General features: G+C 38.8%; 2 protein-coding genes across 3 annotated transcripts in view; one reads left to right on the top strand and one right to left on the bottom strand.

The window, feature by feature from the left end:
• The window catches only part of mcf2l2 (MCF.2 cell line derived transforming sequence-like 2), a 130,367-nt gene that overhangs the window by 73,041 nt on the left and 40,268 nt on the right, over positions 1 to 17,058 (bottom strand). For both annotated transcript variants that reach the window (XM_040128756.1, XM_040128755.1), the window contains exon 15: positions 12,248 to 12,336. In XM_040128756.1, coding sequence (XP_039984690.1) covers positions 12,248 to 12,336 — 89 coding nt within the window. The remainder of the gene's footprint in view (positions 1 to 12,247; positions 12,337 to 17,058) is intronic.
• On the top strand, positions 4,843 to 6,042 carry b3gnt5a (UDP-GlcNAc:betaGal beta-1,3-N-acetylglucosaminyltransferase 5a). The gene has a single exon (XM_040128757.1). The coding sequence runs from the start codon at positions 4,843 to 4,845 to the stop codon at positions 6,040 to 6,042; it is 1,200 nt and encodes a 399-aa protein (XP_039984691.1).

Raw genomic sequence — 17,058 nt, forward strand, 5'->3', positions numbered from 1 at the left:
AGCTCTCTTGTCTTTGCCATTGTGAAAAAGAAACTGGAAACAATCAATTGCTTTTTATGCAGTAAAACCATTATTCATTCGTTAATTCAGGAGATTTGAAGACTGAAAATTAAGCACAGGTGAGTCTTATTTGTTTTTTATTTTGTTTGAGGAACTAATTTAGATTAATCAAAAGGGGGCCAATAATTAGGCCAGGCGTACATTTTATGTCTGTATTTTTTATTTCACCATATGAAATCATTTTTATACAAAATTGGTTAATTTGCATTTATTTCTGAAGATATTCTAACTTCTGTCCTTAAAATTCAGGGGTGCCAATAATTTCAGCTAGGACTGTATTTTTATCCTTTTTACTCACCAATGTTAATAGTTATAAACCCTGGAATTTGGTTGCATTGGTACAACAAAGTCTGACAAATCAAGAAACGCTAGCAGAGAAAATGAAGCTGAACGGTAAAATTATCGCCCCAAAATCCCTCAGAGTTTATAGAACCACTTCTAGGTTCAACTTTGACCCCTGCAGTGGTTGTGAACCCACATAGTTTTTACTGTGCACCCACATACTGTACAATGTAAAACGAGGGATTATTACGCTAACTAACACTATCCTTCAGTTTTACCAACAAGTAAAGTGCTTTAGATAATCTGGACAAAATGTTGGCTTGTTTGCAACCTGCCTGATTGCCTATCTGCACGTGTTTCTTGGCACACAAAAATAACACCAAAGTTGTACTAAATCAGAATAATTCTTTAATGATTTGCAACTATCATCTCCAGATCTCAATTTTCTAAATCTCTTTCAAGAGAAAATGCTTTGGTTCTTATGGAATTCAGGTAAGGACCTTTTGTGACAGAAATGGTCCGATTGTAGCCATTTTTAATCCATGTGTCTCAGATCAGTTAACAGAGTTATCAGAGCCAACAGACTGTAAGATTAAAGTCACATTGAATAAACATGTGTGACCGCAACCCAAATAACAGAAATATTATGCATTCCTGTAATATTTCCCCCTAATGACCACTCATTATATAGAGCACCAAAACTATGTCAAACTAAGCACTGTACAATGTAAAATCTTAGTATTTAAAGTAACTAGGTAACAGCAGGTATCAAAAAAATGTAGTGGAGTAAAAAGTGCAATATTACCCTATGAGAGTAGTGGAGTACATGTATAAATAAACATGAAATGGAAAGTAAAGCAAGCAAGAGTATCTCAAAATTGGACATATAATTTGTACTTTAGTTACTTTCCACTACTTCTTAAGGTGTATACTATGAGTATATGTGAGATTAACTTTTCCACACACATGGAGTCATAATGGCATTTTATGTCTGTAACATACAGCATGTTAGTTGATGTTCAAACGGGTTTTAGTACTTAACCTTGGAGCCTATGTGTGCAAGCACTACACATATCTGGAATTATGCAACCAGATCTGATGCACACACCTCCCAAATTTCAAAAACGTGTAGTGCGGACCTGCATGTTAGGCAAGCTGATTGGTTGATCAAACATCCTGTCGGGACGTTTTCTTTATTTTTCCTTTTGGGATACAATTCAGCATAGTACTACCACAAATGATCTTCTAAATTGCCCATCTTGTCATTGTCGCATCCATTTACGTTGATAAATCCAAATTCTTTTGCATATTTGAAGTAGTGGTTTGTTCACATTGTCCCCAGGGTGAAACAGATTTCTGTTTCCTGATTTTTTCTACATTTTCTTTACATTGTGGTTAGATAAATGAGACACTGCTTCCTACATATGTTATACTCCAAAATCATAACAAGTGTAAAAACACACGTTAACTTGTCCAAAAAGCCCCCAAGGACGTTCGTTTACATACAGCCCAGCATCACTCCAACTTTACAGCATGTCTACACAGAAAGCATTTCAGACGTTCATCTCACCTGCGTCTGATTGAGCAGATGTGGTTGTGGTTGTTGGAAGGTGACAACGGAAAGATATTGGAAGAGAAAGTTTTCTATGTTGTGCTATTAACACTTCTATAAATACTCAAACAAAACAAAACATAGTTTGGTTGATTAAAACCAGGTATTTATCCCCTACCATTATTCTAAAGTGACAGGAGACAGAAAATGACCTGCTTCCTGTGTGATACAGGGGTTTCTCGTCAAAAGGCATTCTAAAAAACTAGTCTTTACAACAAATTCAAAATTCAAACGAATTCAACGAATTCAAAAGTGTTCTGAATTATAAAAATACTACTGCTGCTGTGTTACAGTCACATATAAAAATGTACACATCATCACATGAAGGAGCGCCACGTACAAAGCCTCGACAGTGGATCCCCTCGTGGTATGTTTAGTCACAAGACCTCTGGATGTCAAGGCTTGGCCATGTGTTGTCAGAGCTCTCTATTGTTGGTTGACCCCTGTGTTCAGTCAAAATATGCTGCTGTGGAAGTATGTGTTCAGCGTATTATGTGGCAGCATTGAACGGACGTCGGCAGCTTCTCTGCTCAGGGGCTCTGTTGGGCTAAAGCCCCTCTATTATAGTTCTTTGTGCTAAGTCAGCACCGACATTCACAGCGTCCTCTGTAGAGTTAAAGGCAATTAGTCAACATGTCGGACAGGCAGTAGCAGGGTGTTTACAATATACAATGGTGATTTTCATGTTTGGGGGGCCAGTCTGTTTCTATCCAACCCTTTCTCTGTTTTGGTCTCACTTAGGGCTGAACATTTGAGGAAAATACCTGAACGATAGCACGGTATATTTAAATCAAACATGATTACAAATTGCTGTTGTTTCTACAAGAAAAGAAACATAAAATGATGCAGTTGCTAGTTGTTGAGGTCCTTCCAGGATCCTTTTTTGCAAATCACTTCATCAAAGAAAAGTCAAAGTAATTTAACACTTAAATTCTAAGTAACTTTGGATAGCTTAGTTTTAAAAGTTGACCAGTCCAGACCACATTTATTATGACATTTGTCTAGTGGTATACACACTTGACATTACCCAATCATGACATTTAAAGGTGGCCTTCTGGTTATGGAACTAATGACAGTAAAAACTAAAAATGTAAGACTAAATTTTTTATAAATGGATGAGGACTCCTAACCAGGGGTAGAGTGGGAATATAAATTAGCCTGGAACTTTAGACTGTGACTGGAACACCGTCACATACGGCTCGTGACACACTGAAACTGAATAAGACATGCAGTGTTTCCCATTAATTACATAGACTATTGCGTCCCTCCAGTCTAACTTATCCCGCCACAGTTTCATAATGAACCGAAATAAATTTGAACACTTCTCATAATAACATCATTGTAAAGTTGTGTGCTGGACATTGTTTGGCTCAGCCCCTCCTTGCCCCGCTCCCTCCCTCTCTCTCTCTCTCTCTCTCTCACACACACACACACACACACACACACACACACACACACACACACACACAGACACACTGGTACATCCCTACGCTGCACTTTAGCTGCTACAGCTAACATTAGCTTCACAAACTGATAAGACAGACTGCAGACCGCCTTGAAGGATGCTGTGCAGTCAAAGGTTTAACAGGCCTTAAACTTTAACAATTTAAGGACTGTTAAAATGTTAACGTAACAGGCTTAAAACCATGTTTCAAAGTTTTTAGCATCAAATGGGAGATTCTGACGACTATGTCAACCGTAGTACTGTTACAAGTACTTTTTATCACCCCTTAGATATTTTAAAAATATTTTGAACTGACTTTAAGTACGGGACTGGACTGATTAGGAGTTCAATGGGGTTGACCCTTTACTATATTCCTATCTGAGCTGTTACTGATACTTTGACCAACAATGGTAGAAAGGCAGTTTAAATATTAGACTCAAAGATTACAAAGAAAAAGGGGAAGAGAGCAGAGGGTTTAAGGTCAACCCACATCTACATTGCTTTATGACCAGTCACATGCAAGTGGCATAGCTGACGCTCTTTTCACCACTGTTAGTGGTAGAAGAGGGTGTGTATTTTACTGCAGTGGGACCTGACAAAATTATCTGTGATTTCATAAGTAGTCTACACCTATTTGCATAGAGAGGTACAGTGATAAAATGTATTAAATATTGAAAATTAGAAATATATTAAAGTAATAATCTTTGGTAATAGAGTACAGTTGAAATGCCATATGGAACCCCAGCATAACAATAAAAAATTCCCTATAGAGTGTGATATTAATAATCAGTTCATAACAATCATAACTCATTTATATATATATATTTGGTCTGCCTTGATCTTAATTGTTTTTCTTTGTGTTTTTTGTTTTCCTTTTCAGGTGCCTTGTGCTCCTATGGCATGTTGATGTTACAGTAACCAGAGAGAGGAGAGATAAGTAAGTGGAGCAGAGGGGTGAAACTCACTAGGAGTTCTCAGGACAGAAGGAAGAAGGAGTATGTGAGCTGTTTGATCACTTATGAGGGAGTGGAGCTTTTGCTTTCAAGAGAAAGTTCAGTAACGGAGCACCCAGACTGCTGAAGAGCCTGACATGGCCTACTGGACTTGACAGAATCAAAAAGAGAAGCCAGCTGGTAGGCCAGGAGAAGGAGGAAGAGAAAAAGGATATGGAAAGAGGATACGCGTGAGGTGAGATAGATGATACAAGATAAAGCAAAGGATGAGAAGGAAGACAATTAGATAGATAGATGAAAGGAGTGTTAGAGACTGAAAGTGAGAAGTGAGAGTCTGATGAGAAGTCAAGCTTGAGAGTGAAAGGAGGCAGAGATGAAAAAACATACTTTAACATCAGTAACAGAAAATGAGACAAAGGAAGATGCAGCTCACGGAGAGTAGAAATCTACACGGGCAGTCAGTGTTCAGACAGAAATAAGCAGTAGTTGTGATGTTCATGAACTTCCGTCGTATCCACAAGTGCCAGTGCGTGCAGTTGCTGATCACAGGCCTGGTGCTGTGTGTGGGGATGGTCTGTTGGGAGGAGCTGGACCACTACGTGGTCAGCCACATGAGATCCTACACATACCGCTACCTGGTCAACAGCTACGACTTTCTCAATTCTTCCTTAACCATCACCTCCAAACATCGCCACAGAAAGAATGGTTCTGACAGTGTGGATGGTGGTTTAGGGAACTACCCATATCTCATTAACCACCCAGGTAAATGTGAAGGGAGTGATGGGGACGGAAAAAGCTGGGAGGATGTCCTCCTGCTTCTGTTTGTGAAATCATCACCAGAGAACTTTCAGCGGCGTCAGGCCATCAGGGACACATGGGGAAACGAGAGCTTTCTTTGGTCAGAACTGGGGGCAAGTGTAAGGGTGGTTTTTGCACTAGGCATGTACCCGGATCTCAGGCGGAGATCCAGGGTGCAGAATGCACTTCTGCAGGAGGACAAGGCCTATGGAGACCTGATCCAGCAGAACTTTGTGGACACCTTCCACAACCTGACTACCAAACTAATCCTACAGTTCCACTGGGGCCATGAGTACTGTCCCCAGGCACGCTTCCTTATGTCTGCGGATGATGACATCTTCATCCACACGCCCAATTTGGTGAAGTACCTGCGGCAGCTTGTGAGTAGTCAATCGGGGGCTAAAGACCTGTGGGTGGGGCATGTACACAGAGGAGCCCCTCCAATTCGCCGTAAGGACAGCAAGTATCACGTTCCCTATGATCTGTATCCCTGGCCTTCCTACCCAGACTACACTGCTGGAGCGGGGTATGTGGTTTCAGGGGATGTGGCTGCTAAGATCTACCATGCGACTCTGGTGCTGAACTCCTCAATCTACATAGATGATGTCTTCATGGGGATTTGTGCCAAGGCCATGGGGGTTTCTCCCCAGGAGCATATTTACTTTTCAGGGGAGGGCAAGGCTCCATACCACCCCTGCATCTATGATCACATGATCACATCGCATGGTCATGCCACGGATGTGCGCTCACTATGGCAGGCAGCAACAGACCCCACAGTGTACAACAACTACAGAGGATATATGGGTAATCTGTACTGCACAGCAGTGAGAGTGATGCTGCTTTGTCTGCCATATTACCAGAACACATACTCCTGTATGGCTGCTTTTACATAAATGCTCATTAGATGATACAAGGACTGCTGAATGCTAAATGTACCAAACAAACAAATGACGGTACCTCGCACAGTCTGCCCTTTTTTCTCTTTCATGTTATATTTCACTGTTTGCCAGCTATACTATGTATTTACTGTTTTGTAATAAAGATCAAAGCTGTTCTGTTTAGCAAACACATACACTTAGCTGTTCACCAGCCATCAGCAGGATCAGCTTTCACTTTGTTTAAGCTGAAGACAAAAGAATGGGGTAAAATCTGCCCCCAGTTCTGTTTACATGAGGGTGTTTTGTCTCTGTGTACTCACATCCACAGTGCTTCACGTTGTTATTCACCTACCAACTTCTGAGGAGGTTCAGCTCTGTCTGGAGAGTCTAAGATAACTTCTAAACTAGCTCTTAAATATAATGAATTCTGGTGCCACTGAGGCGATTGACAAAGTTCATGCTCTTAAAAACATCTCACATTGAGAGCTAAATGCAACTCACTAGATTAATGTGAATTTGTTCAGATATGAATACACTTCTGGTATAATGTATGAATACTACTGTATTTGAAGGCAGTAATGAAGGTTTGATAGATGATAGATTTTTTTTATCAGCCTCAAACTACAAAGATGTTTCCTCCATCCCTTGAAGTGCTGGACTTGATAATGCAGCGGCCATGTGAGAGGATGATCTGGCCAGCTTTAAGCACCCCTGGTATGAGAGGGACTTTAGGGTCCTGGTTGAAAACATGAAACCTCTAAATTTTAGCTTCAGAATATGGAATATTTTCAGAAATAAATGCAAATTAAACAATTTTGTATAATCAAAACATTGTAATAAAATGTCCAAGTTTATTGAAAAAAAGAAAATAAAAAAAGAAAACTTGCATAATAGTGAAATAATACAAACAAAATGTACTCCAGACACAATTATTGGCAGCCTTCACTAATATTTGGTTGTAGGACCTTTAGCAACAATGACAGCCTCTAAACTTTTCTTGTAGCCATCTAGAAGCTTCTTGCACCTGTCTGTTGGTAGTTTCTGCCTCGCTTCCATTGCTATGTGTTCAAGCACTTTTAAGTTTGCAGGAGCCCTTTTTGCAATGGCAGATTTCAGCTCTCTCCGAAGGTTTTCAATGGGATTTAGGTCAGGACTCATTGCTGGCCAATTTAAAACACTCCAACTTTTCCTTTTCCACCATTTCTTTGTGCTGCTGGATGTGTGCTTTGGGTCATTGTCCTGCTGAAAGACCAAAGACCTTCGCCTCAAGCCCAGTTTTCTGACACTGTGTAACACATTTCACTCTAAAATGCCTTGGTAATCTTCTGATTTCATCATTCCTTTGATACATTCAGTGCCTCCACTACCAGAGGCAGCAAAGCAGCCCCACAGCATGACAGAACCCTCAACCATGTTTTACTGTAGGTAGGGTGTTCTTTTCCTTCTAGGCTTCATTTCGTCACCTATAAACAAAATGAAACACTGCATTCCCAGTGAGCTCTACTTTGGTTTCATCTGTCCATAGAACATTATGACAGAAAGACTTATCTATGAAAGTTTTTTGCAAACCTTAGTCTTGCCTTTTTGTGCGTTTCTTTCAACAGTGGTGTCCTCCTAGGCCTTCGCCTATGGAGCCCTACTGGATTTTCTGTGCGGTGTATGTCACGGGCTGAAACGATCACTCCAGATTGTTTCAGGTCAAACTGAAGTGCTTCAGATGTCTTGCATGGTGTCTTTTCCACAATCCGCATCAACCCTCACAGACTTCTCTAATAGAGTTTCTTCTTAGCTCCACGTCCTTGAGGTGTCTTAACAGTTTTATGACTATGATACTTCTTGATAATATTAAAAACAGGGATTTCAAGGTCTTTGGTGATGCCTTGTAGCCTTTGAAATTGTTGTGATTTTTGATAAGAGCATTTGTAATGCTCTCAGACAGCTCATTTGTATGTGCCTTTGTGAAAAAGAAACTAGAAACAATCGGCTGCTTTTTATGCAGTAAAACCATAATTAATTGATTAATTCAGGTCATGGGAACACTGAAAATTAAGCGCAGGTGAGTCTTATTTGTTGTTTATTTTGTGTGAGGAAGTAGTTTAAATTCATCAAAAGGGTGCCAACAATTGGATGAACAAGACACCTGCAATCAAAGAGGTTCAAGAACAGTAACCAAATTATTTTGTGCATCTCAATTAGAGCTGCAACGATTAATCATTTAGCAAATGAAAAAAAATTAATTGGCAACTATTTTGATAATTGATTATTTGTTTCAATAATTTTCAAGCAAAAATGGCAAAAAACATTGCTGGTTGCAGCTTTTCCAATGTGGGAATTTGCAGATTTTCTCTGTTTTATATCATTGTAACCTAAGTAGCTTTGGGCTTTAGACTGTTGATCAGACAAAACAAGATATTCAAAGATGTCACCTTGGTCTCTGAAAAACTGGGACTGGCGTTGTTCACTATTTCATAGACTAAAAGATTAATTGATCAATTGGGAGAGCAATTTGCTGATGAATTCATCCTTATGTGTAGCCTAATTTTGGCTTAAAAACAAAACACATCTATCACCAGACAAGAACATCAAAATTGGATGTCGGCACTGGACGTAAATTGTGAGGCACAGAATTGTCCTCTGTGAATGTAATTCCTAAGATACTAGCCTGGAGCAAAAAAGGGGTGCTCGTTAATGGATTCTTTTATTTATTATGTATTTATTATTTGTTAAGGGGCTTGGATCATAATTTTGCAGAACAGGTAATGCAGAGAGTAGACCAAACTGAACAGGAACCATGTAGACACAGATGTGGCTGAGGAACATATTGATATATATATAGCTTGAAATGTTCTGTATTATGTATTGCTGGCATTTTCTTTTGTTTGGCCAGAAACTGTTCAGAGTAACCCGTCTATTCTAGGACCTTTGAACTTTGTATTTGTTTTTAGTTCCGCCGTGAATGACTCACTCTCATCCGGCTGACAAAGTGCATCAGACATTTCCTATTGAGACACCAACCAGAAGGAAAAAAGCTACATCCAGCCAGACTCAGAACTAAATGATGCCAAATGAATAAATGTCACTACCAAGGTAAAGAAAGAACAAAAATTAGAAAATGTTTGAGAAAACCCAAGGTTACAGGGTAATTCATTTACTTGTGTGCTATTGTAGTGTACGTCTTTGTATTTTCACTGTAAGAGGGCTTGGGACTTTTGCTCATCCACATTTTAAGTTTTATGTCTGAAACTGAATTATTGGATAGTTTTACTTCTTCATTCCACTAAAAACACATGAAAACATACATAGAGAAGCAGTGACAATGGGTCACAATAAGAGATTGCTTTATTTTAAGGGTTTACAAACCTGCAACAACTTATTTTTTTCTCCACTTGGGGGCAGCAGAGACATGTTGTGAACAAAACATTAAAATATCATAACCTTTTGAGTTGGTGTGGCAAAGTTGTTACCAAACAGTGGCTTATTTACACATCCAGCAGAAACATGATCATTCATTTGGAGTGTTTCTGGCGACCTGGCAAATGTAAGGCCAATATTCCCTCTTTCGCAGCTGGAAACACTGCTATGAAAGTGGTGAAAGTGAACTAAGTTTATGTATATATTTTTTAATTGATTCAATTTCAGTATTATATTTAAAATCCATATTCTTAAATTCATTCAGATTGAGCCACTGTTATTATTAACTCAAATGTGCGTGTTTTCGCCCTGTCAAGAAAGGCAGAACTATCTTTTCATGACAGGACCATTTGTGGATTTTATTCATACCTTAGAAAGAAATGTAAGTACAAGAAAATTGGTGAATGCTGCAAATGAGCTTAAATCCCTCGTACGTGCCACTGAAGAAGGAATCTCTTCGACTCATTCTTGCATGAGCCAAAATGAGCTGAAACTTGCTATAAAATTCTGTAAAGCCGGTCATTTGCAGATTCGGGTGATAATTCTCTATCAATTCATCATTATGACAGAGCCCTTTCACATTGTCATTTGAAACATTGTTATTGGAAAAATATCAAAAAGCCACTTTCAGTATTGCATGTATGCACCGTAGCATGTAACAAATCCAAATGATACACTGCCCCATCAAATGTGATTCATTGCTCTTTAATAAGCTGAACTATGTCCTTACATGTTACCTATGAAAGACTGGTTGAGAGAAGTTTTTTTTTTTTTTGTACGTTCATATACTGCATTGTCTCTGCCATCCATCTCTAATATGTGGGTCCTCTAGCTTTTCCCGAAATTGCTGGTTAAGCAAAACCAAAATCTATCATTACACATCACCTTGAGGCAGAATTGATCCTGCCGGACTGCCAGATCCTGACTGTCAACTTTTTTTTCACCACTTTTCTCTTGCACTACTGTGTTTCCCTCTTTTGAAAACACTCTGTTCCCTTCTTCCCTTGTCACTCTTCCTACTCTCTCACCACTGCTGCTTTGTTGCATCCTGTTAAACTGTGGAACTTTTTTACCACTGGGGGAGCACATGTGTGGGACCACAGATGGAAAGGATTCACCACTAAAACTAGGAATACAATCATGTACTGCATTCAACACATGATGTCATATTCTTGATTGTTTTTGATTGATACGTGTTTTCATTTGGTTTGATCTACCAAACTTAGATACCTTGTTATGTGTAAGCACAACAAGTTCTAATGCTCAAACAACATAATATGCCAATTGTCAGTGTCTTCCAAAACAACCCATGGTCAGTCGCCAGGTTTATCTGATTTGCAGTTGAGCTAGATAAGATCTGATGCTATACTGTTTTTTATGCCATGAAAGATAATGTCAGTGTTTCCCTGACCTGAATCAGTCACGCATTCTTACGGTATTGTTCTCAGTAGCTTTACAGAGGCTTGTGATATCACCTACTCTGTCCACTCCTGCCGTACTTAGCTGTCTCTATTTTCGAAGCAATGCAACTAACCCAAAGATGATGATTCTTACTGAGTTAACAAATATGGCTGAATGTTATCTATTTTCATCATACTTATTTTTACTACTATTCTAACTATTCCCCTTTATTAAATATTTGTTTAATAGCATGCTGCATGTCACTGCACATATTGAATGAGTATGTGACGAATAAAACCTTTGAATCTTGCAGTCCGTCTCAACTACTGCAGCACAGGTGTCTGAAAGTCAGCCTTACTCAGAAAAAGACTCAGAAACAGCAGCTCCAATGTGAAGGTTGGTCTTTGTTCCAGGAGTTGTAGGCCATAACAGTGTATAACACTGGAGAATTTATGTCGCGCAAATTCCCTGTAGTAATTCAGCGAAAGGTTTGGAATCATTGCAAGAATACAATCACCACTTTACCCGTAGGTTAACGTCCATCAAAAGATTAAAGGCATTTAACTGACTGAGATGGTTGAGGTGAAAATTTGCAGGAATCTAAAGCAGGACCACAAAAAAGATAAACATGGAGCCTAATTGTGAAGTCCCAGCTGTGCAGAATGACGAACGTATGTGCATACGGACATACAAAAATGATTTTGTCACATCACATCTAGTTTGAAACAAAACATGGTTCAATATACAATCTACAAAAAGATGGTGTGGATACTTGAAGCCTCCGGTGCACCTACACTGAAGACCGACTTTAACACATGTTGTGTCCAGCAGTCAAACTTTTGAAATAAACATTATTTGCATAGATTCTGAATTTTTGAAAGACGGAGGGAGTGTATCTAATTTTACGATTTTTTTACGAGGTATTCGAATTTTTAATGGAAAAACAATATCGGACACAAAATATTATTCCAAGCAGAATGTTTTTATATATCCTAACAAACGTCTTTAAACAGAGCAGCTGCTCTGATCTGACTGCGTCCATACAATATAGAGAAAAATAAAACATGGATATATGGAACATGAATTCCACACTGGAATTCTGTATCATCACTTGAACGCTCTCCTGGAAGTTAACCCTTACCCCACCTCTGTCTGAAACAGTGTATGTGGTAAGTGCTCGAACCATGCACAAACTTATGGTATATAACTAATGCCGTACCAGTTGTGTTTTTGCTTTCTGGATTCTACAAATTTAGCACTGCTAGGCAATGTGACCTCTTGTTTCCTGACCCTAGACATTGACATACTTGTCTTGTATATTCATTATAGGGATGTTACATTGAAGCAAAGAACTCAACGTGAACACTCAACTATCCTACTGAACCAAAGCTGTGTGTTCTGTCCTTACCTGCGTCTGTTGGACAAACTCTCCTCTGTCTCATTGGTCACAAGGACATGGGTGGAACCCCCTTGGCTTTCCTCATGCATCACCTCAATCTGGGACACACAAACAAACATATACAGTACATACAGTATATATTCAATTATGAAGACATGGAATTTTTATATTATGTCTAAAATGCAAATGTAGATACCAATACAACATAAACCAAGAACTAGACTAAATGTAAACTAAATGGCTTTTTCTCAAGCTTTGACCCAATAGAGCTGTTGAATGGTACATTCAGGCAATCCTTGTCAACTTGTGAGGTCAGAAAACATCACGTCTTTACCAGGTGGTGGTATTCAGGTGGTCAAAAGTCACTGGTAAATATTTAACTGGGCCAACAGTAAAGCAACTGCAGAATGCACAGATTACAAACTGCCTTTTTGTTCCAGTCAGCAGCGTGGATATGTAGGCTTTACTGCATAGGTTGGTGTAATGACTTACTGTGAGTTGGTTGTAAGTTAGAGCATACAGATATACACAGATCAGTCACAACATTATATGGAATAACAAACAGAATAACCAAAAGTCAGTCCATCACACGGCTATTTTTCAGTTACAGAGAACAACTCGGGGAAAATCAATAACCAAATTTAGCTTTAGTTTTAGCTAAGGCTAGCTGCGGCTGTCTCACTAGCTAGCTTTCGATTGATGTAGCCCTCTCACTTTAGCTGCCTAGTTAGCAGTCTTTCAATGGAAAAGAGAACAGTAAGTGCAGCGGGGAGGGCTACAACACACAGTCTACCAGGCCAGAGTGCAGTACCTGCGGCCTGGGCAGCAAAGCCAGAATGTAGTAATGCTTAATGCATTATAGTTTTTAGGTCCGTTTGTTACTGAAAATTTAAATAGCTTTTTTTTACAGAAATTACATATTTCTATTGCATAATATTTTTTTACACAGTAAAAGGAAGTCAGATACAGGTTATAACTCCATTTTGACCAAATATGTAGTTACTGTTACTGTTTTGCCTGTGTAAAGCAGTATAGTTTTCCAATTTTAGTGGACCAAAGATAATTTTACCAGTTAAGATAAACTCTAGTCATGACTGTCTGAAGTCTATGATCCACAGACATCAGAAGATTCACTGTGCTTCCCCTGCTCTGCCAGGCCTGAACTGCAAACTTAACTTTTGCCGTCAGCCTGATTTTCAGTGAGTGACAAATCTGCTCAGCTGGCCTGAAGTCGGGACTGACCATGCCAGTAAAGAACATTCCAATGCTGGGCCATAAATTTACCAGCTGTCCTATAAATTTAAAAAAAAAAAAAAAAAAAAAAAAGGAGGCTGCAATTGCTTAACCGTTGGCCTACAGAGCTAAAACAACTAGAATGTGTCACTGCACAAATTATAGACCGTATTGTATGTCTGCTAACTACTTGCCAGTTTCAGCTATCTCTAAGTTGTCATAGGTGACATAGGATGTCATAGGTATGTTGTTGATGGTGACTGTCAGGGTGGGAGAGTTCACGCTTCTCTTACCCATGGGGACTTACACCTATCCAGCAGGGGCACAGCACATTTAAATAATTATTTAAAACATTTCTTTAGGCTGGATAGTCTGTATCAACACGCACACAATGCTGGTAATATACACATTTTGGGCACACACCAGAGCTTAATGGATAAAAATACATGTCAAAACACCTCTAACATTATTCCTTAACGTAACATGTGGACGGAACAGTGTTAAGAGAGGGCAAGGGTCAAGTCTGTATTCGGCACAGGCTCCTACTCTAAAATAGGCCTACAAAGATAGAAAAAGAAAGGAAGAGAAGAAAAAGAGCGACTGCTTTGACAGCCTGAAAAGACATTTAGCAGGCGAAATTTGAACATTTCAAGACATTCGGAAGCTGTTGCTTAAACATTACATGACGCGTAGAAGCAGTTGTCTCAGTGTTGCATATTATTGAATTGTTGCCTATGTGTAATATACCATTAGAACTTGCGGTTAAAAAGTTGAACAACTGCTATAGGGAGCTACTGTCTGCTGCTTCCCTTGTCTAAAAGGAGGTTGTGTGTGTGTGTGTGTCTGTGTAAGAGCTTAGAAAACAGGATGTCACTTACTTATATGGTTATCTGCCTGCATGAACTCTGAGATCTTGTCTGACACGATTTTTTTTTTTACCAATACAGTGCTCTGAATTTTGAACGTTTGAATTTGTGTGGACTGCTGATAGGATGGAGACATGGACACATATCCACTCCGCAAAAACTTTTTTCTATCATTATAGGAAGAATAATGAAGGGAAAATTAGCATAGAACTTTTTTTTAGGACAATTAGACTCAATGAGGAAATAGCTCACATGTAATTACTATTGTAGTTCTTTCTTTTCCTTCATTTACATTTCATTTCCTTCCAAAGTTTTTTTCTAATTTCTAAATTTTTAACAGCATGTGATCTTCATTATTTTTGATCACCTTTTACATTTAATCTTTTATAATTTCGTAATACTTTGTACGCTGCGTGCCATGCTAAATAAAAATCAGTAGATCTTCTTGACCTACTAAAAAGGCAGAATCCTTTTTCATTTTTTGGTCCTGTCACCCTACTGAACCAAGGCTTCTTCAACCATCTTAAGGGAAGGCCCCCTTGTTTTCAACAATTCCCTAATATGTTAGACATGGTAATTTATCTCCCACAAGAGAGGGAATAGCGTTAGTTTGTAAGGGCAGCAGCCACGATGGCTGTTGTTAAGCCTAGAACGAGGGGTATACCTGCCTCGTGTAGTGGTTCTTTGTCCCTAAGGGCAGAAGAGACATCTTTAACACATACTGATTCACATGATAATAATAAGTTAGGCAGGGTTTAGGGACACTGGGCAAGGTATTCACTCTCGCTCACCCTGGTGCGCTACTACGATGCGTAAAGCCTTGACAAACCAGACAACCTAGCTGATAGGCAGGAGGTAGCGTAGTAGTCCTAGTAACTCCAGCCCTACATCATGCCGCAAGTTTCAATGTACCTCTTAGCAGAAAGCAGCAATAGAGGTTATTGCATCTCAGGACTAGTTTGCATTGTTTTACCTTGTTTTAACATCACAGGGCTCAGAGTGTCACAAAAATGCTGCATGGAGGTGCTAAAAGGAAAAGCTAAATAATAAAGCAAATGGAAAAGCTAAACGGAAAAGAAAAAGCAGAAGGAAATATGGAAAATGCAAAAGGGAGCTGCCCCTTCAAATACCTGATTAAGAAATGTATTTTAAATTCAGTTTATGAATTCAATTATTTATTTCTTTTAAAACTGCATTTTCTAATTGATTTTGAAATTCAATTATTCATTCAGGAATTCATTAATATACTGTATTTTAAATGTTGTACTTGTTTACTGTTTTATATTGTTTTTATAAATCCTTCTTTAATTGGAACTTTACATTGATGGAGTGATATTTCATTATATTTCATTTTAGATTCATTTTGAATTCTTTTTGTAACAAGTCTTTTTATTGCCCACTAAAATCAGTGACATACTTTGTGATTTAGTCTATTTATTTATGGATTAATAAATTCATTTGTAAAATAATTTATCAATTTCTTTTTACTGTTGACATAGATATCAATTAATTAAATGCTTTTTAACTATTTCCATGACACTTGTGTTCATCCAGAGATGGCAATTCCACATACAGCTTACATGCATGTGGTAGGAGTACATGCCTAGAGAGACTGATGCATTTACAACTTTCCAACATCTGGTTAAATTGGTCCCTGAGGATGTGCAGGCAGTGGGGTGCAATTTGTCTCTAATGCGTCATGGTTTCAACTGTACTTTTGTGATACATGTATATACAGTATATTCAATAAAACCCTGCCTATTGCAGCTTTAAATGTAATAAGTTAATGTTTCTAGACCTTTATTTACAGGTGCATGGCTGATTACATGGCTAGTATTTGGTACAAATATTCCAACAGAAATGCATCTCAGCAGTGGTCACTGAAGAAACCGTCAGGGAAAAAAACTCCTGCATTAATTTCACTTGTTGAAAAACTGCCAGTTTAAACACATATAACACATATAATTCAGGATTTTAAAGCATGTTCAAGGAGCTAGATGCAACTAATGAAAAGACGGAAACTACTGGGCTTCTGACTGAGAGAGGAGAGTGAACCGTGACATCTGACGGGCGGATTTTCAACTCGGTCTGCCCTCATCAATTATGGAGGAAAGATTTATGATCTAACACACCAACACTATCACTACAAAGACAGACCCTGTTTGCTAAGCTACAAAATAACATTGGGGCATGCATTCACATTATGCAACACTATAAACCAATCGATGAGATGAGAATAAAATCACAGCATAGCAGCAAAAGGCAGCAGGGGAGCATAATGATTATTGGGATCCTCCTTAAGCGGGAGGGACTTTGTTTAAACCGTCATCACCCCTGCTGACAAAACACTGAATCCCTGCTAGCTCCCGTTCTGGAGGTGACATCTGACCATCCTGAGGAAGCAGCTTGAGGAGAGAGAGACTGGGGTTCTACAAGAGACCGTTAGAGCATCATATGATAAAATCAGTTTTTGCTTGTTTTGTTGGTAGTTTACTCATTATCATTACTTTGTGCTACAGAGTGAGGATAATATGGAAGTGTCCATTGTTCCTTTACTAGACTTTTTTAATGGGGCATTATTGAATACATCTATAGGAATACTTTGGTCGTCTCAGATTTTAAGTTTGTGTAGACTGCATCAAATAAAACTTCAGTATCAGGCAAAGACGGAGCCCTTTTTTTAACAAAGAGTGAAATTATGCCGCCAGTCTCTCTCCTCTG

The sequence above is a fragment of the Xiphias gladius genome, chromosome 6 (genome assembly GCF_016859285.1).
Source record: "Xiphias gladius isolate SHS-SW01 ecotype Sanya breed wild chromosome 6, ASM1685928v1, whole genome shotgun sequence".
Lineage (NCBI taxonomy): Eukaryota > Metazoa > Chordata > Actinopteri > Istiophoriformes > Xiphiidae > Xiphias > Xiphias gladius.

What these genes read in the sequence shown, in the direction of transcription:
- b3gnt5a (XM_040128757.1), top strand. Translation starts at nt 4,843, where the DNA reads ATGTTCATGAACTTCCGTCGTATCCACAAGTGCCAGTGCGTGCAGTTG.